Source organism: Mastacembelus armatus, chromosome 15, assembly GCF_900324485.2.
Source record: "Mastacembelus armatus chromosome 15, fMasArm1.2, whole genome shotgun sequence".
Taxonomy (NCBI): Eukaryota; Metazoa; Chordata; class Actinopteri; order Synbranchiformes; family Mastacembelidae; genus Mastacembelus; species Mastacembelus armatus.
In genome coordinates, this window is record NC_046647.1 from 23,397,544 (window position 1) to 23,421,615 (window position 24,072).

At 43.1% G+C, this 24,072-nt stretch overlaps 1 protein-coding gene across 1 annotated transcript in view; it reads right to left on the reverse strand.

Moving 5' to 3' along the window:
* Positions 1-24,072, reverse strand: part of gfra1a (gdnf family receptor alpha 1a) — a 71,967-nt gene that overhangs the window by 6,264 nt on the left and 41,631 nt on the right. The window contains exons 4-8 of the mRNA XM_026310148.1: positions 12,839-13,017; positions 11,680-11,852; positions 9,959-10,068; positions 8,683-8,817; positions 2,779-2,960 (exon numbers count right to left, since the gene is read on the reverse strand). Of these exons, the coding sequence (XP_026165933.1) occupies positions 2,779-2,960; positions 8,683-8,817; positions 9,959-10,068; positions 11,680-11,852; positions 12,839-13,017 (779 nt within the window). The remainder of the gene's footprint in view (positions 1-2,778; positions 2,961-8,682; positions 8,818-9,958; positions 10,069-11,679; positions 11,853-12,838; positions 13,018-24,072) is intronic.

The following is a 24,072-nucleotide window of genomic DNA, read 5'->3' on the forward strand; positions in this document are numbered from 1 at the left end:
GGTGGAAGTGGTTCTTAAAGCTGTTTTACAGTATGTCCTGGAATAACACACGGTTGCTGAATTTTTCAATCCAGTGAACAAATGAAACTGCACTGACCTCCACTGTGCTGAGGCAGAAGCAGAAACCTCGCCACAGACGGATGAATACAGCATTTTAAAACAAATACAGTCAAACCTATTTATCGCTGTTTGTTTTTTAAATATAATTTGGGTGAACTGACCCTTTAAAATCAGTTCACAATTGAAAACTTCCTCAGCTTGTAAGTATCATATGATATTAAAAATCAGAAATGCTTATTTAGAACTGATAAACATTTAGATGTCAGCAAATTCAAATATGCACAGTTTCCTGCCCAGTGTCCGTGTGTTCTAGATTTGCCCGTTCTCAAAAGTCACATTAGCATGTGGTAGATTTCCATTGTTGTCCAGGGCACTTCCTGTCTGCTTTTGCAGTCAACTATATTCATAAGAACTGGCTGGTGGAGCCCTGGGGCTTGCAAACTGTGTGTGTCTGTATTCTAGCATGTGTGTAAATGTTGTGTTTACTGGGGGCCCAGCTGATCCTGCTGTCTGATGGGCAGGAAGGGAGAGAACCTTCCTTCTCTAACAGCTTCACATCACATGATTAAAAACAGTAAGAGAGGACTATGTGTATGAGAAGAAGAAATCAACACAAAACAGAAAGCTGGGACTGTTCTCCTGTTGTCTGAACATTTTACAAAAGAGCTGGACTCCATTTGTGAACTGTGACAAGAGGGAAAGTGGAAGCCTCACAGGACTCAAGCAGTTTTTCCTCCAGTTCCTAAAAAGAAAGATCTCACTGGGAGCTGAGAGCCTTCTGCTCATTACACCTCCTACCTCATTTTTTTCTGCTCTCTTTTCTCTCAAGCTGAGATAAACGCACCGCTGCAAGGTTTGCTGGGCTGTCGCCGGGCGGAGGTGGAGACGTTCTGAGTCACTGGTTAATAGTTATTGTTCTGCGTGTGTGTGTGTGTGTGTGTGTGAAAGCGAGAAAGCTCAATGAGCAGAGTGGAGTGAGCGTTCTGACAGACCTGTCCCCCGAGTGTGTCATTACTACACTGCAAACTCATGCACACACATGTACGGATGCGGCCACACTCCAGCATAGAGGAGCTCACACACACACACACACACACACACACACACACACACACACACACACACACACACCAGAGAGGCGGATTAACACAACAACTCTCATTAACTTGTACTTGACGTGCGATCAGAGTGGTGCCAACAGCACACATGCACCAGTACACCACCAGAGCTCATTATCAGTGTGTATGTGTGTGTGCTGCCACGAGTGTATAATTGCATCTATCTACAGTATCTGTCTGCAGGAGTGTGTGCCTGTGTGTGTGTTTATGGGGGGGGTTGTGTTTTCAATCTTAAAGGGACAACGTGTGAAAATTACCGACACTCAGACCCGCAGCCTGTTATCGCTTCCACACTGACCAACGGGCCTTTTCCAGGACGCAGGTTGGTTCTCAGAAGTTACAGGATGAGCTGAAGTTTTTTCTAGATGCTAATTTACTGTAATGTGGTGAACTCTCACTGCTGTTTCAACACAGGTTCCTATAATAGCATGCAGCTGCTTTCACTGTCAAACTGTGATAGTCTCCAAACTGCACACAGAACAGCTCAAAACTCAGATATTTCCTCCAGGGGTTGGTGGAACCCAAAGCAGAGCTAAAAGGAGATGGTAATGCTGGACTTCTGTCTGGCAGACGGACACTTCAAACCTGAAGCATCAACGCCTGCAAACAAACTGTTTTAGATCGTTGGTGTTTTTACGATGCTGCATCGAGCTGCAGTGTCATTATAGGTGAAATGGTTTCCTGAGTCTCTGTCATCGCTCTGCTGGTAATCACAGGATTATCTTCACCTCCCCCATGACCCATGAGGAGCTCGTCACCGAGGGTCTGAATTGCAGCATTGAGTATTTCCTGCTTCATTGGCTCCAACTGAGAAACACAGTTTTTGAGTCTTATTGCACACACAGGTACAGTGCACACATGGGTCTGCAGGAGTCAACAGTCAACGTGACACATTCAACCCAGATTAAAATAAATAGTGAAAAAGACTCGTCATCAAATAGTATTTTTAAAAAGTGGCTATGTTTTTACTGCAACGTGTGATATACTGCTGTCCACACATGACCAGCCTGAGACTGTTACACATTTTATTACAACTATTTGGGAAAGGCTACAACTAATTCTGCCCAGGACTGATTTATAATGTTTTTGTTGTTTTCCACATTGGTGCAGGTTCAAATGTTGAAATAATACGCCTGTTTGTCAAACTCACACAGCCCGGGCAGTAAACTGCAATGAATAACACAGTAAACAACTACTTTTGCTATTCCTGCAGGAGTCATAAGTCCAGTATTGACTCTCATTTCTTTGCTTTGGTGTCCACCCACTCCTGCAAACAATATGTGACTCTTCAGCTGCTAAACCTTCCACTTGCTCCACTTTAACTGCTGGAATCTGCTGCCTTGGATTTACTCATGTTTTCAACACGACCAATGTTCATTCCATCTATAATATTTACTTTAATTAACTCGTGACAATACAAAATAAACAAATGGAGTAAAAACAGAGTGTGAAAAGAGACTGAACATGAGAAAGAGGAAGAAGAGGCAGTGTCAGGATACAAAAGAGCAAAGCTGAACCATCAGTAAAAACATTTTTGTGTGTTTGCAGAGCCCCCTGATCAGATTTGTCCCACCTGAGGGCCCGTGGATGGAGGTCTCACCTGTAGGCTGCCACAGAAGTGATAGATGCCAGGGTCCGTGTTGATGTGGTTGTCGATGGTGTTGGGGTTGCGTTCGCGGTTCCTCTGGTAGGGGGTGGTGGTGGAGGTGGTCGTCTGGACGGGAGACATCGGCTGCCACACTCCCACATCTGTCCCATTGCCAAAGGCCTGGATGGCGTTACCTTCAGAGGGACGTGAGAGACACAGCTTGTTAGATAAGAACGACAGATGTGGGAGGGGAGATGGTAAGAGGCACAGTAAACTACTGCTCAGATTTACTTCTTCTTCGCCTGATGACAAAGGCTCCAAACAGGCCTTGACGAGTCTGACTTTGAGATAAGCCGAGCTGGTAAAACATTAGCTTGCCACACCAGAAATACTACGTTGTATTTCCAAACAGGTCCCTTTAGCACAGGGCTGGATCCTACCATGAATCACATGCTTGTTAGTCCCCATGTTAGAATAAAGCTTTAAACTGCACAGGCCTAAACCACAATTAAAGGTGAGTTAGAAGGTACTTAGGTTTTGTTATCACTTCCCTCCATTATAAATTCACCACACAGTCAAAAACCTGAGTGCTGATGCTGCTATTTACCATTAGAGTCCATTAGTGGCCCTATTAATAGCTTTGTATGGCTTTGATGTAAAACACACACACACACACACACACCAGAGGAAAGCTGAGCTTTACAGAGATGCTGTTTGAACATAATGATATTCTTCCTCCCAACAGTGACTTATGACCCTAATGTTGAGTTAAAGGGGCAGGTGATCTGCATAACAGCTCTTCAGTCCCACTGAAACATTCCTACAGGACGTATTCGTACACAGACACAAGGTTATGTCTACATGCTGTACAGCAAATATTAACTTTACTGGCTCAGGTTGCAGTTTTATATTGTATTTAATGCCAAATATAACAAAAGCAAAGTAAATATGTATAATTAGCATAGATAATGCTCATGTTTTATGCAAACCTGTGTTTAAAAGTGACTTTAAATTCCACATCCTTTGCTATACAACCCCACAAACAAACTGAAGCTGGAGGTTATCTGAAGTTAACTATAAAACCAGTAAACAGTGTGCTAACGTGACACTGTATTGTCTCCCTGAATTAAAACTTCTTACAGAAACCAGTGTAATAGTAACAGTAAAGTTTCAGCCTCTTTGGAGTTTGTCAGACTGAACTCTGCAGACTTGCTGACTCAAACCTAAACCTCATTCTCCACATATTGAAAACTGTGAGGGATGATTGATGGTGGGTATTTCTCCTGTCAGGGACCTGCCCTTGTCTCCTTCTGCTCTTTTTTGAACGCACTCATGGAGGTCCTCCCGATTCCTGCTGACCCAGTTCTAGATATTTCCTTAAGCAAGAGGAGCTGTGGGATTCTCAGAGTTCACTTGGCATCTCAGCAGGTCCTGAACACAACAGCTTAACGTCTGGTTGCAGCTCTGACAGACAGCCATTATAACACCGAGGGTTTCTTAGAAAAGTCAATTCATGGTTACTGTGAAATTGATTTTATTCAATGAACAAGTAGCCGGTCAGGGAGAAGACATCTGGATACATGTAAAGATATTTCCTAGACCGGACTGTGTTTAGCGAGACTTAAGTACATTTTGTTCACAGCTGAGACTCACACTCCTCCCGTCCCTGGACTAACCCTAGAAAGAACCTCTGGGTATTTTAGGAAACATGACTGGGACAAAGTAGAGACTCTCTCCCTTCACTTGGTGAGTTGACCTGTGGTAAAACCAGACGTCCCACAAGATAAGAAGAACCAAATAAAAAAACAAATAAAAGGACATTTCTTGTAAATTATGATGAGTCAGTGGTTTTAGGTCTCATATCCCAGTTAAAGGTCTATGCATGTACCCTAGCGTGTCTGGGAAAAGGCTTAGAGAGGCACAAATAATGGGACACTCCCTTCAAACTAAAAACGTCTCAACTGACTTGGTGCCTTGTGCATGTGCAAATGAAATTTTTTGCTTACGTGTGTGAGCATGTGCGGCTCGTAGCTTCGTGAAGTCTGACGATGGGCTTCTGTCTCCTCAGCTAAGGCCTAATTGCACACACAGCACAATGACCTTGTGTATGAAACAGTTTGCATCTCAAATTAAGCCTCAGGGTGTCAGACATGCATGTGTGCCTTCACATATATATATATACTGTTTAAAGTGCAGTGTAAAATACCTGGTGTCTGCCTGACCCGTCTCATTGGGAGGTTGAGATGCAGCTTTAGAGTTTAACTTGTAATTTAATGAAATGGCTGATGTGTTTTACCAAAACACACCTCCAGCATCAGAGCATCCATTTGATCACCAGCTGTACAAGGCAGCAAGTCTCGTTATCTTAAACAGAAGCTAAAACTTGTGAAACTGAAACATAAATGTGATGAACAAATTATTCAGCTGGCCAGTGGAAACATCACTGGTCACAACCGTTTAACAGACAAATTCTAATTAATCAGTTTTTAATGGGTTTACCTCAAAATATCACTTTTAGAGCACTAATCTTTGAGCGTACCTGGAGAATAAACTCCAAAACATCCTGCAGAGACGATGCCCTTTTCTCCCTGCAGAGTCCCTGCAGAGCAAACGGAACCTCCTGTTTGCTCAGGTTATATGAAAACGATTCACTGCCACTGCAGAATGAACCAACACTCTGCAATATACAAGAAGTAAACCGTGTGTCTGAGCTATACTTCTCACACAAACAAACACTTCCTCAGACACTTCTGTGGGATCATATTAACCACAACCCCATCGCAGATCAACAGAGCAGGAGACATGAACATCTGACTTTTACAACAGTGACACCAACCTTAGCCTAACCCTAACCCTAACCCTAACCCTAACCTTAGCCTAACCCTAACCTTAGCCTAACCCTAACCCTAACCTTAGCCTAACCCTAACCCTAACCTTAGCCTAACCCTAACCCTAACCTTAGTCTAACCCTAACCCAAACCTTAGCCTAACCCTAACCCTAAAACTGTGACCTCCCTTTACTTTCAAGGTCTAAAACTGCAGTCGGCCCAATAAATAAATAAATAAATAAATAAACCAACAAACCAACAAATCTGCATCTTTAGAGCAGTAAAGCAAACATTAATTTAACCTTCACCAATCGAACAAACATGATATCATCTTCCCACTGCAGCAGATATTCGCGTTAGCAGTATGAGTTTACCTCACACAGATGCCGACACTACCACTTTATCTCACTTTACATGTACAAGGTTTCCTGTAATATTAGAAATATGTTCATGTTGGATGGTGTGACCTTTGCATATTCAGTACAAAGTCCAGAAATAGAGAGGCACCACAGTGGAAACGCTGTGAATACATTAAAGCACCAGAATATTAAAACAGTAGCTTCAGACCGGGATGTGCATAAGAACAACTACATGATAGGAAAGAAATATTTGTTTTGGTTCTTGGACATTTCTTGGTCTTATTAATCAAATAAACAGCTGAGTGGTCACAGTCTATAGCTGTATGACATCATGGTGCACCGTATTAGAGGATGCTGATGCATTTAAATAACATGACTTCTACACAAAGTGCCAGCCATTGATCCCAGTCTCTCTGCACAATAAAATAAAGTGCAATGTAGGAACAGAACATCCCTTTTGTCTTTCCATATTCTCTCTTTCTGTCTCTTGCAGTGTCTCTTTAGTCATGACCCTGCAGCCGGCATGTGTCAGGATCTTCAGAGTTGTCAGTTCCAGTTAGTGCTGAACAAGCTTAATGAGGGCAGAAAAAGGGAGGCCACTAAGGGAAGGAGATGCAGACTGAGACAGAAAGAAGTGAGGAGCAGAACAATTGAAAGAAAAAACAAGAGTAAGAGACTAATAATAAGGTCAGATCAGCTGTATTCCTCCACTTTGCCTTTCATGTGTTTCCCTACAGTAAAGAAATGAGAGAAAACTAGTTTTAACCCACATTAATCCTCTTTGAGCCTGTACATTAATACACTTTATCACACACACACACACACATACATGTAAGTTACACACCTCATACGTAAACACACACACTGACTGTGGCAGCCCTTATCTGTGGCAGAACCTCGTTAACCCTGACCGCTAAAAAGACGAGGGAGGAAAGAAAGATAAGAGAAGAGAAGACGAATGAGAGAGTGGGAGAGAGACAAGCTGGTAAAAACAAGGCTGCGTCTTGTTGGGCTTCTCATCTGGTAACTGTCATCCTGACAGAGGCAAATCAAAATGCCCACTTTGCTTGTGCTGAGAGCTGAATCACCAGCAGCACCTCACCCTCCTCATCGTGACTGTGGCTCATTATTTCCAACGCATGCTACTTTCCTCCACATGCGACAGCTCAGGGACACAGTGACCAACTGATTCCTTAATGCGGGCGTGTTGCAGTATTGCTTCAATAGCAAATACACGGTGTTAATTCTGCAGCTATGCCCTGTGCTCTAGGCACCTGAGAGAGAAAAGATGAATAAACACATAAACAAACAGCACAGCCATGACCGCGCTACCCAAGACTGTTGACGAGTTCTCTAATTACACACTGTGAGGATCTACTGCTAAGACTGTTCATGGTTAATCACTATCCACATTTCTAATCACCAATAAATTCATCAATAACATCAATAAATTCAGAATGAATCAAATACTACAACAAGCTCATTTGTCACTTTCACCTCAGGACATTCAGGAAACTCAGGAAAATACAAGATGTGATCAGCCATAACATCATCTAGTGTCTGTTCCTAAGATTCGTTTTGTTCTTCACACTCGAGCTGCTGTTTATGTGAGAATTAGTGTCTGTCACTGTCAAAGCTGTTATTAAACAACTTGGTTCAACCTCATACTGGATTTCCTGACTCAAAACTACAGTATTGCTTTAATCCTTGATACGATATTATTTATTGAATTAACAATGTGCAACAGCTTTTCATTGATGTCATTTCGACTAATGAAATTAAACACTGTCCAAAAAGAAAAACCCTGATGTCTTAATGTCATTATTCACTTTAGTGGTTTCTGAAAAAACAAAATTGTGAAAAGGGATAAACGACGTTTGTCCAGTGCTCTACAAATCCTTGATTTATCAACTTTAAGCCTGATTCACTTTCATGATACATACAATTTTAGCTAATTACCTATTTATTAAGCTCAATCCTACTTGTTAGCAACAGGGTGACGCATCCTATGACTGTTATTTCTCAGGCTATGAATCAACACTGATTCTCTAATACGGAGATTTATTTTAAAAGGAAGGTCAGATGATCTTATACAGAGTCTGGTATCATCTGGTCAAGCAGTCTGGGTCTCAGTGACCATCCTGTAACCAGATCCAACTCAGGTGTGTGTGACGTAGGGTACCATCTATACGAGCCTGTGTTCTGACTACAGCACAGCGATCAGTGAAGAATTACCCTCAAACTGTACTGTGGAGTATAATTAAAACAAAAAGAATTTTCTCTGATTACACAGAAACACATAGTGAATCTGGCTCTTGACGCCACAGCTCAGTGATAATGACCTAAAGCTTAATCATCTCGCCTGCAAATAGGTGTGTGTGTGTGTCTGACCGGTGCAGTTAATTAAAGCCCTTGTGTAAAAGGGTTGGATGAAAAAAGCCTCTTTCTGTCAAAGATCTGGAGCCGCAGCTTTACGACACACACACACACACACACACATTCAGACCCTGTGCAGCAATTTGCCTGGTTTCTCTATAACGCTCAGGGATTACAATACGAGCACGGCAATGGGATATATCTGGTGAAAAGGGGAGACCATGAGAAAGAGAGACGAGGAAAGAAAGGAAGAGATAAAGCAGGAGCAGCGTGGATGAAGGAACCAGCACAGCAGACAAGATTAAGAATAGAGGAGAGAAGAGCGAACGGCTGGTCAGGCGGGGTTGACTCACGGAGGCAGGTGTTCTCAGTGAAAAACTCAGTGAACTTGTCACACTCGTCCTTGTTGTTGCCACTGTTGCTGCAGTCACAGAAGGGAGAGACGCTGATTTTGGGCGAACGCAGGTAGTTGGGCGTCATCACCGTACCTGCAGCGGGTGGACAAAAGATTCATGCATTATTCTTGGTTTTAGTTAGAAAACCATAGATAAACAAGGACCCTATCGACAACCCTAAGGAAAATGATAAATGCTATAATAACGAAGTGAAATCACTGTTAGATTTATTTTTCTCCTCCCCCTGTACTGGACTAATGCAGCGTGGTGGAGACTCTGCAGGAAGCAGAATGCAGAGAAGCTGAAGAATAGGCTTTCTCTTTGCGAGGGAAAGTAAATAGCTTCGGTCAGTGATTTCTCACTGCCCCAATGGATCGTTCCCTGGTGCTGGCTGCTCTCCAACATAGGCCTTTTTGTTTTGCAGTGGGCAGGATGAATTGGCGCTGTGTGGACAGTGCGTGTGCGTAAAGGCTGGTTCAGTGACTTGTGAGGACCGTCTCTTGACAGCTCAGGGCTGTGGTGAGGATCTAATGGGAGGTGAGGACAGTCTGGCTGCAACTGGGGTTACAGCGGGAGACAGAGACCTTCAGTCCTGTTGGTCTTAACGGTCCAAACATGAGCAGTGAGATGACTAGACAGGTTGGAAACTAACCTCGAGGTTCATAGACGGGAAAGCTGGGACCCATCTGTCGTAAACATCCGTCACATTTCCCAGTCCCACCTCCTGCTTCAACTTTGACCTGATGCACTGACCGTTTTTCTGCTCAACAGGTGATTCAGATGATCTGTTTCTGTTTTTCTGTGGCCTCTGTGCTTTCTGCTTTTTCAGCAGCAGCTGAGTTCCAGTCGTTCCCCACTGATACAATCTTTATCAAGCTTTTCTTGGAATCTGAGTCTTCTGTCATTTTTCGTGAATGAATCAGTCCCAACAAGCACATTTTTTGATTTGTAGCTGGAGACATTAATCGGACCCTAAATCAACCGAGTAAAGTGGTTCAGACAATCAGGCCAGGCTGCTGCTGTGTTCACAACTTGGCTGCTCATCTGACTGCTCCTGTTTCTGGGTTCCCAGATTTCACAACTCACCTTTAGTTGACTCGTACCAGAAATAACAGAAACCAAACACTAAATCAGTGGTTTGCCCTTTAAAGAAATAAATCAATAAAGAATATGACTTGGAGTACTTGCCAAGGAAAGGCCGACCAATAACGGCCAAGCGTGCACGTGAACTCACCAATCAGACCCGAGTATGCGAGGAGGCAGTCTGCGTAGTTCTCCTTCAGACAGCCGGACAGCGAGCGAGGCTCTGGCTGGCAGTTGACGAAGAAGTCAGCCAGTCGTGACCTGCACAGATCCAAAAGTATTTCAGAGCCAAACGCGATTACGGCTCCAATAGATTTTATAGAAGAGCTTCAGATGTTCAGTGTGACTGGAATGTGCAGCAAAATGCCCGGTCCAAATGAGTGTATGCTGGAAGTGATTTCTCTCAATACAATTAGCCTGCTAATGACTGCCTTCAGCGGAGTTAGATGACCCTCTTACGTATGCTGCGGCTGTTTTACATCCTGGAATGAATGAGGCCAATTCTGCACCAAGTCTGCTCTGTTTCATTTACTGCCGTCACAAATGTTTGTTTACACTTCTGCCACAGGTGCAGCGACATGTGAAACTGAAATGGACTTTGGATTCCCAGGAATTCACCATGTGAAGAGAGTCTGGCTGTGATACACTGACACAAAGCAAAAACGTCTGTCACATTTTGGACTTCGGCATCTTTAAGGTCAAGCCTTATTTTTTCTGACTGTCTGGAGCTTTTGTTTGCAGAGTCGACTCTTTCCAGCAGCTTTATCACTTTACTGAGCAAATGCAAATATAGTTTATGAGGGAAGGAATACAAGCCGTTCATCTAAACTAAATCTAAACTGTATATTTGGCAGTGACACATGATTCCTCAAAAAAAGGTGGATAAATTGTATTAACTAATAATAAAATACCAACCTATAAGTCAATACTAAAAATAATAATACATGAAAGACCTGCATGGACCTTCACCACTGTTTTCTAAAGAACAAACCTCTGTCTTCATGTGAACAAGACATTTATAAGCTGCTACCCATAAATAACTGCAAGCATTGTAGCAAAACATACACACAGTTCCACATAAATAATCTAACTAATCACTAATCACTTTGGTGAAAAGTGGAAAAGCGGTGTGCAGTGCGAGTTGTCAACAGCAGCCAGTGCACTAGACCTGACATATGGTGAGGGAAATGCATGGCTTTAGACTATCTGTGCTGACTGACAAATGCACCGGCAGGAAGCCACCCTGCACTGAGGCCTGTTTTTCAGCCCCGGGCTCACGTCTGACGGATAGAGAGGAAAGAAACGGACAAAGACAGAAGAACGGACAGAAACTTGTAGTATTTTACGACTGTTGTCAAGCTGCTGCTGCTAAGTAGAGACAGAGGGGAGAGAGGGAGGGAGACCTGAGGCTGTGGTCTAAATAGAGCTCAATTATGATGCCTAATGCTTCCATTTAATCGCAGACAGCCACAAGAGTGCAGGCTGAATGCTCCAGAGACTGCATAAACACGCATCCTGTAACAGTGATGTCAGATGTCCATCTCAGAATTACTCTTTTCCGACTATAAACGCAGGAGCCCTCAGCGTTAACGTGCAGTGTGTGTTTGTCTGTCGGAGACCTGAGGTGTGAAGACGTTTCGGCTCGACTCACATTTAAGGATGAAGATTAAGTTTCAGGGTAAAGACGTCATGCAAGGTTAAGGTTAGTGTACACACTACTGCAGGAGATGAACTCATTCATTCAATAAAATTAATTACTGCTGTACCCTACATGTCACAACACACCATGGAGTATCTATCTAATCTATATCTATATGTGTTTTTGACAGCACCAACCCTGACCAAAGAGAAGAGCAACAAACAGCTTCCTACCTGCAGATGTAGTTGGTCTTGCAGGAGGCCTGCAGTTCCAGACAGTTGGGTTTCTGTTTCTCTTCGTAGGAGCAGGCAGGGACGATGGTCTGACGCCTGCGTTCAGAGCAAGCTGTCTGGTCGCTGAGGGGACACGAGCAGAACAGCATGCCATAGCTGTGCTTTGGAGGAACCTGCGTGGCACAAGAAACACAACACAACATTGACTACACACATGGAGCAAGACCTTCATTTTCAGTCACATTTATTTGTAATATTTGTAATTTCAGAGACAAATTTCTGTGTTTTTTATTGGATGCAGCTCATTTTACTCTGATCCTGCCTTTAAACTTTACCAATAACTTCCTCTCTCAAGCTGAATCTAAATACTGTCATATAAATACTGCAAATAATTCCTCTTGATTTAGCTTTGATCATCCAGTAAAACCAAAAACAACATCAGATAAGTAAATACCGAGTTAGCGACATGCAATTACCAATGGTAACAGAACTGGCTAAGTTCTGTTATGAAACAAGATGGAAGATTTTATAGACTATTATGTTAAAATGGAAAAACTGTTCCCCCTCGACTACTGATCATCATCAATAAATTCTAATGTTACTGCTAAAAGGCACTGTGGATGGGAGCAGGGCTCTAACAATAGAAGAATATCAGTTTTATCTCCAACACAAAGGAAACTCTGAGCTTAAGGCTGTTCACACACACACACACACACACACAACAAAATCACACATCACACCAAGATTAACAATGTCTGGATTCTGTGAAGTTTATTTTCTCATATTGTTGCTTACTGGAATTCTAAAGAACATCATCAGAGCTGCGTTGTAATTACAGCATTTCACATCATCTTTTACAATATGGCCCAGACAGAGAAAACATCTTTTGTGTTTGATGACTGAATCAATGTCAAAGCTCAGAGCTGGAAAAGGCAAACACTGAACAAAAAGCCACATATGATTATTTATTGTGATTCTGACAACCTCTCCAACGGATCCACTTCATCAGTCATTCCTCCCTTTGAAGCAGGTCGTTTGTGGTGGACATGCAGCTTTTATCAGACGTCAGTCATTTGGAAAAGCTCCAGTGTCTCTGCTTTTTAGTTGTTTTTGTTGTTCTGTGTTGTTTTTTGATAAGCTCGTGTCAGATGTGACTTGCCTTGTCGAAGAACTGCCGCAGGGCCTTGTGGCACTTCCTCTTGTTGCAGACTTCGGCCGTGGAGACCCGGCTGGTGCAGGGACTGATGTAGGACGAGCGGTACTTCTTACACGTGTCATTCAGATTGCAAGCTTTGGCGGCATTCAGACAGTTATTGTCTCTGGCCACCGCAGGCTCCCCTACAGACGAGGACAAGACAGAAGGCACGGGGACAGGAGAGGGACGAGGACAGAGGAGAAGGGAGAAGTGTTATTCTGCTGCTGACAGTGGATTCAGCGATTCATCAAAAACACACATGCAGCAAGATGAAAGATGGAATAAGTAAAAAATGGGTAGCTATGCATCTCTGCCTACTTTGTGATATTTCCTTAATAAATAATAAAGAACATACTGATACAAGCTGTGCAAAGAAATGAAGATGATTAACATCAGATCTTTTATTAATCTCAAATATTACATGTGTATCAGTGTAAAATCCACTGGGACTACACACACACACACACACACACACACACACACACACACACACACACCTACAGATCAAATCATTCCAAAATAAAAGCAATTCAAGCCCCAGCACTCCAGCGTTTTCACAACAGTGTAGAGAAATAAAGGGAGAGAGCGTGAGAGTGAAACAGCAGCATAATGATGTTCCCTCAGAACTGGTAGATAACCCCAGCAACACGTTTTCATTCTCTATGTGTGTGAACTGAATATTTGTTTTAAGGTCTATTCTGTGCAAATGTGTAAATGAGTCCATGTATTTATGCTAGCTGCTGCAAAAACACAGGATCCCATTTATGAACCCACTTCTCCCTTGGTCTGAATCAAACCCTGTGGCCCTGTATCTGTGTGTGTGTGTGTGTGTGTGTGTGTGCATACTGCATATGTGTGGGTGTGTGTGTGTAGAGCTCGTGTAGTCATCAAACTCTCCGGTGCAGCGTCTTGCTCATCTGTCAGCCTGCACTAATTGCCAGTGTTCTCCTCTATCCACTGTTAATTAACATTTTCATAGACTTCTCCCCTCACTGCTTTTTTCGGTGAATGTGAGGCAGAAACAGCATTTTCCTCCTAACGAGCACCAACTAAAACAGGGGCAGGCTGGTACGACGCCCGTAGAGAAGCAGTGGGGCGGGCAGCAGACAGCTACGACAGGATGTGGTGTAAGTCAACAAACTGATCAGCTGATGGAGCGTCGCCTCCTGCCAAGCAAATAGTGATAACTCAACACATCGAAAACAAGCAGGTTAAAAGGGACAGTAAACACCAGGATGGGGGGGTTGAGTTTATGGTCCGGTGACGTATTAATTAGTGACAGAGGATGTTGTTTGCTCTACTAGACAGGAGCAAATCCTTTAAATATATACTTAACTTCTTTCAAATCATAATTCAAACAACAACCAGAAATGAAATTGAGAAACTATATATTTACACGTCTAAACCCTCGGAGACTCCTCCTCCCCTGATGCTTCATGTTTGCCTTCACTTTCCTCCACCTGTGTCTCAGTCAGTGTGTTCAGGGATCGACTGGCTGACTCTCACTGGGCAGCTGAGAGAGTTTTATGTCTTTGTGTGTTCGACTCCTTCACAAAACAAAAATATATATAAAACAAATTAATGGAGACTCACGTGCAGTTCGGTTAAGGAGACAATAGTTAAGGAAGGAGCTTGGATTAGTACATGTCAAGTGCTTTGAAGAGCCTTTGAGGTCAAATTCAGCCTTTTACTTGACCAAAAGAGGCTTTCACTACTTTTTATTCTTACTCTGCCTGAAGATCACATTCTTTAACGGCACCTTAAGGATCTCAGGACTTAATGTATGATGCTAATGGAGCACTTGACCTTTCCTTTTATTTTAAAAGCTCTGACATGTGCTGTGACCAGAGCCGACAGCCGGACGATATCGAGAAAGCTTTACAGTGGATGACTGACAGTCACAGAGCAGGAAACGAACGAACACACCCTGCACTGAGCCGCCATCAGTCCTTTGGTTCTCAACCTGTAGAAATATGACAGCTGTTCTGACAAGATCACACTGTTCCCAAACTGTTCTGACTCAATCTGAGGTGAGAAACAGGTCGTCTGGAAAAATCCCTGTTTGCTGATGGGGTTTGTCATTTTAACAGAACTCACCTGATGTACCTTAATTTATCAACTACACAAAAACTGACAACTTCATATATAATATATATGGAAATCTCCTCACACTCTACTGGACATCGCTGATAACAAAGTGGTGCAGCTTTTATATAAACACGCTCTCAGTCAAAGAGCAAGACAAAGTGTGTGTGAGCATTACAGACAAAGTGTGTGTGAGCATTACAAAGTGTGTGTGAGCATTACAGACAAAGTGTGTGTGAGCATTACAGACAAAGTGTGTGTGAGCATTACAGACAAAGTGTGTGTGAGCATGATTACAGACAAAGTGTGTGTGAACATTACAGACAAAGTGTGTGTGAGCATTACAAAGTGTGTGTGAGCATTACAGACAAAGTGTGTGTGAGCATTACAGACAAAGTGTGTGTGAGCATTACAGACAAAGTGTGTGTGAACATTACAGACAAAGTGTGTGTGAACATTACAGACAAAGTGTGTGAGCATTACAGACAAAGTGTGTGTGAGCATTACAGACAAAGTGTGTGTGAACATTACAGACAAAGTGTGTGTGAGCATTACAGACAAAGTGTGTGTGAGCATTACAAAGTGTGTGTGAACATTACAGACAAAGTGTGTGTGAGCATTACAAAGTGTGTGTGAGCATTACAGACAAAGTGTGTGTGAGCATTACAGACAAAGTGTGTGTGAGCATTACAGACAAAGTGTGTGTGAGCATTACAAAGTGTGTGTGAGCATTACAGACAAAGTGTGTGTGAGCATTACAGACAAAGTGTGTGTGAGCATTACAGACAAAGTGTGTGTGAACATTACAGACAAAGTGTGTGTGAACATTACAGACAAAGTGTGTGAGCATTACAGACAAAGTGTGTGTGAACATTACAGACAAAGTGTGTGTGAGCATTACAGACAAAGTGTGTGTGAGCATTACAGACAAAGTGTGTGTGAGCATTACAGACAAAGTGTGTGTGAGCATTACAGACAAAGTGTGTGTGAGCATTACAGACAAAGTGTGTGTGAGCATGATTACAGACAAAGTGTGTGTGAGCATGATTACAGACAAAGTGTGTGTGAGCATTACAAAGTGTGTGTGAACATTACAGACAAAGTGTGTGTGAGCATTACAAAGTGTGTGTGAGCATTACAGACAAAGTGTGTGTGAGCATTACAGACAAAGTGTGGGTGAGCATTACAGACAAAGTGTGTGTGAGCATTACAGACAAAGTGTGTGTGTGAGCATTACAGACAAAGTGTGTGTGAGCATTACAGACAAAGTGTGTGTGAGCATTACAGACAAAGTGTGTGTGAGCATTACAGACAAAGTGTGTGTGAGCATTACAAAGTGTGTGTGAGCATTACAGACAAAGTGTGTGTGAGCATGATTACAGACAAAGTGTGTGTGAGCATTACAAAGTGTGTGTGAGCATTACAGACAAAGTGTGTGTGAGCATGATTACAGACAAAGTGTGTGTGAGCATTACAGACAAAGTGTGTGTGAGCATCATTACAAAGTGTGTGTGAGCATTACAGACAAAGTGTGTGAGCATGATTACAGACAAAGTGTGTGTGTGAGCATTACAGACAAAGTGTGTGTGTGAGCATTACAGACAAAGTGTGTGTGAGCATTACAGACAAAGTGTGTGTGAACATTACAGACAAAGTGTGTGAGCATTACAGACAAAGTGTGTGTGAGCATTACAGACAAAGTGTGTGAGCATTACAGACAAAGTGTGTGTGAGCATTACAGACAAAGTGTGTGAGCATTACAGACAAAGTGTGTGTGAGCATTACAGACAAAGTGTGTGAGCATTACAGACAAAGTGTGTGAGCATTACAGACAAAGTGTGTGAGCATTACAGACAAAGTGTGTGAGCATTACAGACAAAGTGTGTGTGAGCATTACAGACAAAGTGTGTGAGCATGATTAGTGCGTTTCTTTGTCACAACATGACACGTGAACAAAAGTCGGATGAAGCTCTGATGTTTTGCAAAGATTAATGTTTGAATAATGTGAATGATTAATGATCCTTGAGTCTGTTTTCTAATGACGTGTTAGTCACCACTGAAACACACACACACACACACGCTCATACAGTATATTTGTCTATACCATACTGCGCCCCTAGTGTCAGCAAATACATCTGCTGAACTCCCCTTGCACTCCTGGCAGATGGCATTGTCTCTCAAACACACACACACACACACACACACACACACACACACACACACACACACACACACACACACATAGTGTGTTCTGACAGGGCCCACACAGGGTTGGGGCAGGGGCCATCTGGAGGCCTGGCAGGGGGAACGAGGCCCCCCCAGCGGCTCATGTTTCCGATTCAGCCTCAAATTGATTATCATGTCGCCTGTTTCCTCCAGCGTCACTGCCTCCCCCCCCCCAGCTCGCCACCCCTACCTAATTTCAATTACCATGGAACGCCACAGGGTCGTACCCTGACCTCATCTGCCTCTGTACCCCCCAGACCACTCCTTTAGACCCTCTGCTCATCTCCTCTCCTGATTCTCTGGACCTCCCATCCTCCCTGTCATAAGATCCCCTTCTCTGTTCTGCTGTCTGCGCCCTTTTTCATGTCTTTGTCCATGCTGTTCTGGATGTATTCCAATCATTACCGCCCTTCCTCTTTCCCCATCATCATCATCCATCTCTAAACTTCTGTCTCGTGGGCCCCATCTCTCTTGTTTCTTCCTGTGTCTTTGCTCCCCTCCACCATCTGTCCTTTACTTTGTGTTCGGAGCAGAGCAGAGTCATTTAGAGGTCTTCAGTGGCTTTTTGATGCCTGCTCCAAACTCCTCTAATCTGTGGTGCAAACGCTCAGATCATGCCAGTCTTTATGAATAGTAAATGATCCGACTGGTTGCTTTGAAAACCTGACAATGAAATTATTCTCCTGCAGTGATTTCTGCATTATTCTAGTTTCCACAAGAAAACTGACTTTTGTACCATAACTATTGTCAAAAAACACCACGGGTACCAGGTTACAGCCGATCTATGAAGTAGTTAACACCGGAGGACACGATGCACAGGCGACGTTTTGAACATTTTTGACAACAGTCTGAAAATAATATTTTGGACTTATTTCAGCACAGCCTGCTCCCTCACTCGTCCTATAACCTGATGACAGAAATATCTACATGACAAACGGAATAACGCCTGTGTGGGGCGTAACAGCTGCCAAACGTTATGTGTGTCAGTGCATACAGCATTCAAACATATGCTCAGGTTTATGAATTATTCATTCTTTATATAGAGTCTGTCCCTCTGCGAAGCAAACGCCTCAAAGAGAACACGGGACGCAGATAGTTCCACCTCCTGTATATGTTCTCAGTCCATGTTATTGACGTTACAGTAACAGTACAGTATCGTCTTCACTGTGAGCCATGCTGTTGTTGCAGAGCACGTACCTGTCGCTGTTAGAGCTATTTTAAATGTGTCCCAGTGTCACAGCAGAGTTTGCCTTTGTCTGTTTTACACCGGTTTGACAGAACACATTACTGCACTTCATCCGGCCCATCGAGGGTCAGCGAGGGGGAACTGAGAGCGCTTGACAGGTGTGTTTGTTTCCACTACTCAAAGCTCTGCAGCAGTGGAAACAGTGGCTGCCTGCTGTGCCACTGGGTGACTGACCGTAAGTCAAAACCTCTTTGTTTGCTAAGTACAATAAATGTGCAGGGATTTGTCCTGGTGGCATGGCTGCAGGGGATTACAGAACAAACATGCTGACACTCACTACAGGGAACAACTAGACATCACAGACAGAGGAACGGGAACATTTATGCAGCAATGCAAACACCACGATGAAGAGACTGTAAATTAACATTTAGCACTGACATACTGCTCCACACTGAGCTACTGCAGCTACACAGTTTCAGTTCAGTTTTATTTGTATAGTGTCACATCACAAAAAAGTCGTCTTAAGACACTTTAAATAGGAAATACAAAAATATACACATCATAAAGGAGGCAGCGCTAAAACAATTAGTCAAGAGAAATTTCAAGAAATATTATGCTTTTAATATGTAAAAGCATAAACATGTAATGCAGTACAATAATAATAGTAATACTGTGGATGCAATGTTTATTTCTGCCAGTGAAGCATCTGCAGTTTCTCTTCTTGTATCACAAATATAAATGTTTTTGTTTTATTCTACAGTTCACATTAATAATTTAGAAATAAACACCAGTTAATTATACTTGTTTTAAACAATGAGTGTAAATTTATTATCACAGTATGAGCAATGTTAACAGTGTATGAATGGTTCTGATCTGTTATTTGTCATGATGTGAAAACATACTATTAATTTGATTTGCCCTTATGAATCAAAGCGAATTTGTCCTGTTCTTGTCTACGCACGTCTCGATTATTCATTGTGTAAATTACTTGCCTTGCACCTCCTTCCCACTTTAAGAAATTACAGCACAGTCAGATTCAATAGAAAAATCCAACGTAATAAATGAGGCCTGGGGTCTCGTCTGTGCGAATCTGCTCTCTCCCTCTCGCTGTTGATTATCAGCGGTGAGTTACGCTGCCATTCGCTTTAATGGGCTCTGTGCTCGGAAGTGCAAGACAAGCAGAAACGAAGAGGGTCTGTGGCTGTGAGAGGAGACCTCAAGGTTTACTCATCTTTTTTACTGAACCCTCTTATTCTTTCCTTTCGATGCTCCTCTGAATCTGTACTCAAGTTGTTTCTCTAGGTCGTGCTCTCTCTCTCTCTCTCTCTCTCTGTGTGGTTAATAATCTCCATTTCCCCCAAAACACTGTCTCAGTGCAATAAAGGCACACAGCACTCGGTACAGCAAATACCATAACTCAGAGGTCATAATTGATCCCTGTAGTGCAACAGTCTCTATAGTTTGCTATATTGCCTCCTCTTCCATCACCTCTCATATTGTCGAACAACTTTTTCCACCAGTTCCATTTAGTTTATTGAGCTTTATTGGCACCGTCCAATACAATTATTTCTGTTTCCCATTAGCCACTTTCCATTTTTGGTTTCCTGACATCACACCTCTTTGCAGCCTTACACTTCCGCCAACAAATCCTTTCACTTCATTTCTTCCATCCTGTTTCTCCAGCCTTTCAAAGCCATGCCTCCGTACCCCATCAGCTCTTCCAATTTCATACATGAGACTTATTAACGTCTCTGCTATTTCACTTTTTGTCCAAATTGCTCATCCTCAAACCTGGGATTATGATGGCTGGAGCTGATGGAGGAGTAGAAATACAAGCTCTAGGCAAATTTAGTGCGTTGGCCAGAAAGTTTCCCTCCTCTAAGTATAACATAGCTCTGCTATCCCATCCCAAACTTATCCACTTCTCAACCTCTGGCCTAGCTTGTGGAGCAGCAAGCTATTAGCCGTGTGTCCCTTTGAGCCGAGCGCTTAACTTCTCTGCTGGCTCGAATCCCAGCAGAGTTTCTCTGCTGTTATTCCTCTGCTCTGAATCTCGTTTTTCAAACTGAACGCTAAGAAGCAAATGGTTCAGAGAGCACGGCAGGGCCTTGGCTGCTAATGAGCTACTGAGCAGCAGTCTCTGGAATAAACAAGCTTGAGTTAAACAATAAATGAATCTAATCCAACTAGCATCTAGCAACTTAGCCTGCAAATGGGTGAGTTAAACAGGTAGCATACTAGCCAGCTAACCTATTGTGCAGTGAGCTAGTGAGCTACCTGCTAACAGTTTTCAGTAGGTCTCTTATTAACCAGCATGTGTAGCTGATCATGACTTAAAGGGCCCACTCTGAGCGTCGAGGACTGAAAGTAAACTCACTTGGTCTTTAACTAGTTAGCTTTCTCAGGACTGGGTTAAACTGCTGCTAAAACCCTCCAGTCCTGCTGTGATAGGAAAGGTTGGTTTCACTCCACCCCTAGTCCCATAGGCTCACTAGGTGAGCTAAGTAAATCAGGTGAGTCGTTAGACCCACGCCCCTGAGTTGGTTTCACTTCACACCTGGTCTGAATAGGCTCGTCAGGTGAACAAAGCAGTGAGCTCAGGTGAGGCTCGTTAGGATCTAATGGTGGACTCATGTGATGAAGCACCTGGATGGGTGGTGAAACGTTTCAGCCTTGAAACCGAAAGTCCAGTTGCCGTGACTCGGCCTCTAGATAATTTCCCCTGGACGACTCAGAATCGTCATCATGAGGAGTCAAATGGCAGAGAGGTGGTGGAACAAAAGCCTGACCAGTTGCTGTTTTTGAACCAAATGCACTGCAGCACATTCAAAAGACCAAAACTGAGAGAGAGAAGCAAAAAGTTGAGAAAGAAAAAGGAGAGTGGGAGGAAGAGAGGGAGAGAACTGCCTTGGCTCTCCACAGTGATGAATCTCCAGCGAGGCCTGTTTCATTACCGTCTGCCAGTGTGGAGATCAGCCGGTAAGAGCAGGCCCTGTGGGGCTGCAGCAGAAATATATGGCTCTTTAATAATCTCCACAAACACATTCCAGTACAGTATCGCACAGTTTACCACCCCCACATTGCTCCCTGGTTGTCCAGGGCCCAGCCCCTGCATACAATCCACACTCCTTTATCACGTCCTCTGACTTCACGTGTGACCGTAAGTCATGTCCACAGACGGTGAGACAACATTCCTCGACGTGTTTGAAATCAATATTTCTGAGGAAGTTATTCCCTGTGGGCACGGAGAGAACGGCACCTAAACGATGACTATGACTTTTTTACTATACTCCTCTGTCACAGCTCTGCAGACGCACCGAAATCAAAACACTAGAGCAAAAAGTGGAAAAAGTAATTATAAAATAAAAAAACTGATAATCTGCAAACCCTGCTGCTTTACCAGTAACCAGATCTGCAGCAAGCAATAAGCCAGTTCAGGAAATATCTAACAGTAAAAGATTATATTATACACTGAACCAGCCCCTGAGGAATCTAGATCACATTGCAATGAGAGAGCCTTGCTGATTAGCTATGTACCATGATAAACTGCAGGTTTTCCACTATTAAAAACATAAGAGCAAACAAATAAACATAGTTGTAAAGATGCAGCAGCACTTTGGTGGCCAAGCAGTGCAGACTTTATTCTGCAAGCTGACGTTCCTCCCTGTGCCTTTCCTCCCCTCCACCATCTGTCCTTTATTTTGTCTTTGGAGCAAAGCGAAGTCATTTAAAGGTCTTCAGTGGCTTCGCTGTGCCGGTTTAAAACTCCTTTTATCTCTACAAAATACACATATATATAGTAGACAGTATATCCTGGGGTAGGCGTCACACAGAGACACCAAAACACCAATAAAAACCTTAAAGTGACGATGGACAGGATTTAGCTTCAACCAAAAATACAAATATAAAAGAAATATACCAAAGTAGATTATTAGATAAACTATCTTGCAAGGACAGTTTGACAGTGGTGAATTCAGATTATCCAATGAAAGAGTAAAAATTATAGTAGAAAATAAAGAGCAAAAAGATCATCTCCCTCTAAAAGCATCAAGATGGCTTACTAACCTAACACCTGACAAAAAAATATAGTGCCAGCTATAAAGGGTAAAATATTCATGTGCCTATTTATGTCTAGACTAAGGTAAACTATGAAGTAATGAATGTTGTGTATCACAGCAAGTTAACAGGAGTCAGAGGCCATGGTACAGTATATATTCCCTCTATATATCTGCTTCAGTCCCAACTAGAACAAACAGTATCTATAACTAGGGTCTAACACCAGTCAGTTCATTTTGGATATCACCAAACCTCATTGATAACACAAGCATCAGCTGGAGAATACTTCCTTTATATAACGTTGTTTGAATTAATCGCCACAGCTGCGTATATCATAGCAGACAGTGCTGAGTCCATTTGAGATGGTCACAGACTCTGATTAAATAGTCACAGTCCAGTCATGAATTCCTGACATGACTTGGCTAAACATGGCAGCCTACATGTTGGACCCTGATCATCTGCCAAGGCGCCAGTGACCAACAAATGTCAATCCACTTTCACTCCTGCCTTAAATCCATACAACAAACACTACTGCAAAAACCTTTATCCTCCACGTGCTAGATCTAAACTAATGCCACGCTCAATGGCTTCCAGCTCTCAGTAGCTCAAAGCTAATGCCTCATCTTGCCTTCCTACCCCAGCTGCCGTCCTCATGTGTGGACAACACCCCGAGTACCCATTTCCTTCTGTTTAATATATCCAGTCATTCTGTCTACACCATCTCCTACTGGTCCCCGGCTCAAATCGGCCGTCTCCGCTCCCCAGCCTCCAATATCTCCCAGCCCTTCTGCCTTTACTGTCCCCCACCTGTGGTCTCTGTCTGAACATCAAGCAGTCCACTGTGGAGATGAATGTGGACATCTAACAACTGGATAGCCTATTTACTCCTGTGTGAGTACAAGTTGCAGCATAAGCACATGGCACATGAATGTATTCAGCAGCGTGCCTCCGAGTCTGTCAGATTGATTTACAATAGCGGCAGCAATGTGCCAATGAATTTGTTATGCAGCCGCGAGAGGAGTGGCACCGGGGGCAAGTTATTGTTGGGCCATAATTAGTCCTGCTGGTGCCCCTTTAGGTGTGTGAGACAGTGGGGAACTAGACAGAAACAGAGAAAGAGAAGAAAGCGACATCAGAAGCGACAGACAGGAGAAATGTTTTCCCGTTATGACAAGAGGAGGTGATGGCTGCTGAAACCAATCTGGTGGCCCAGGACTTTCAGATCGATACCGAAGGACGACAGCGCAGTCGGCGAGCTCTGGTAGCAGAGAGAGACTGTCACTGTCAGGTCGGGATGAATAGATCAGTGGGATTACCAGCAGTCAGATTTGACAACTAACCGCACACTCTTTTTAATCTCCCAGCCTGACAGAACTATCTTAAGCTCAATGAAAAATAGGTAATAATTTATAGATCCGTCTCGAAGCAGCGAGTCCGACAGAGATGATACAGTCAAAGATTAAATTTACTTGAATGACAGGATAGCTGAGTGGTTATGGAGACAGCTGGAGGACAGATACATAGTTAAACCTCTGCTGTAATGTGAAGTTCAGCAGAATTAAATGATATTTAACGAAGCACGATCCACTGTGCTGGAAAAGAAAACAGAAAGTAATGGCTGGTTTAGTAATGTCAGAGTGTCACC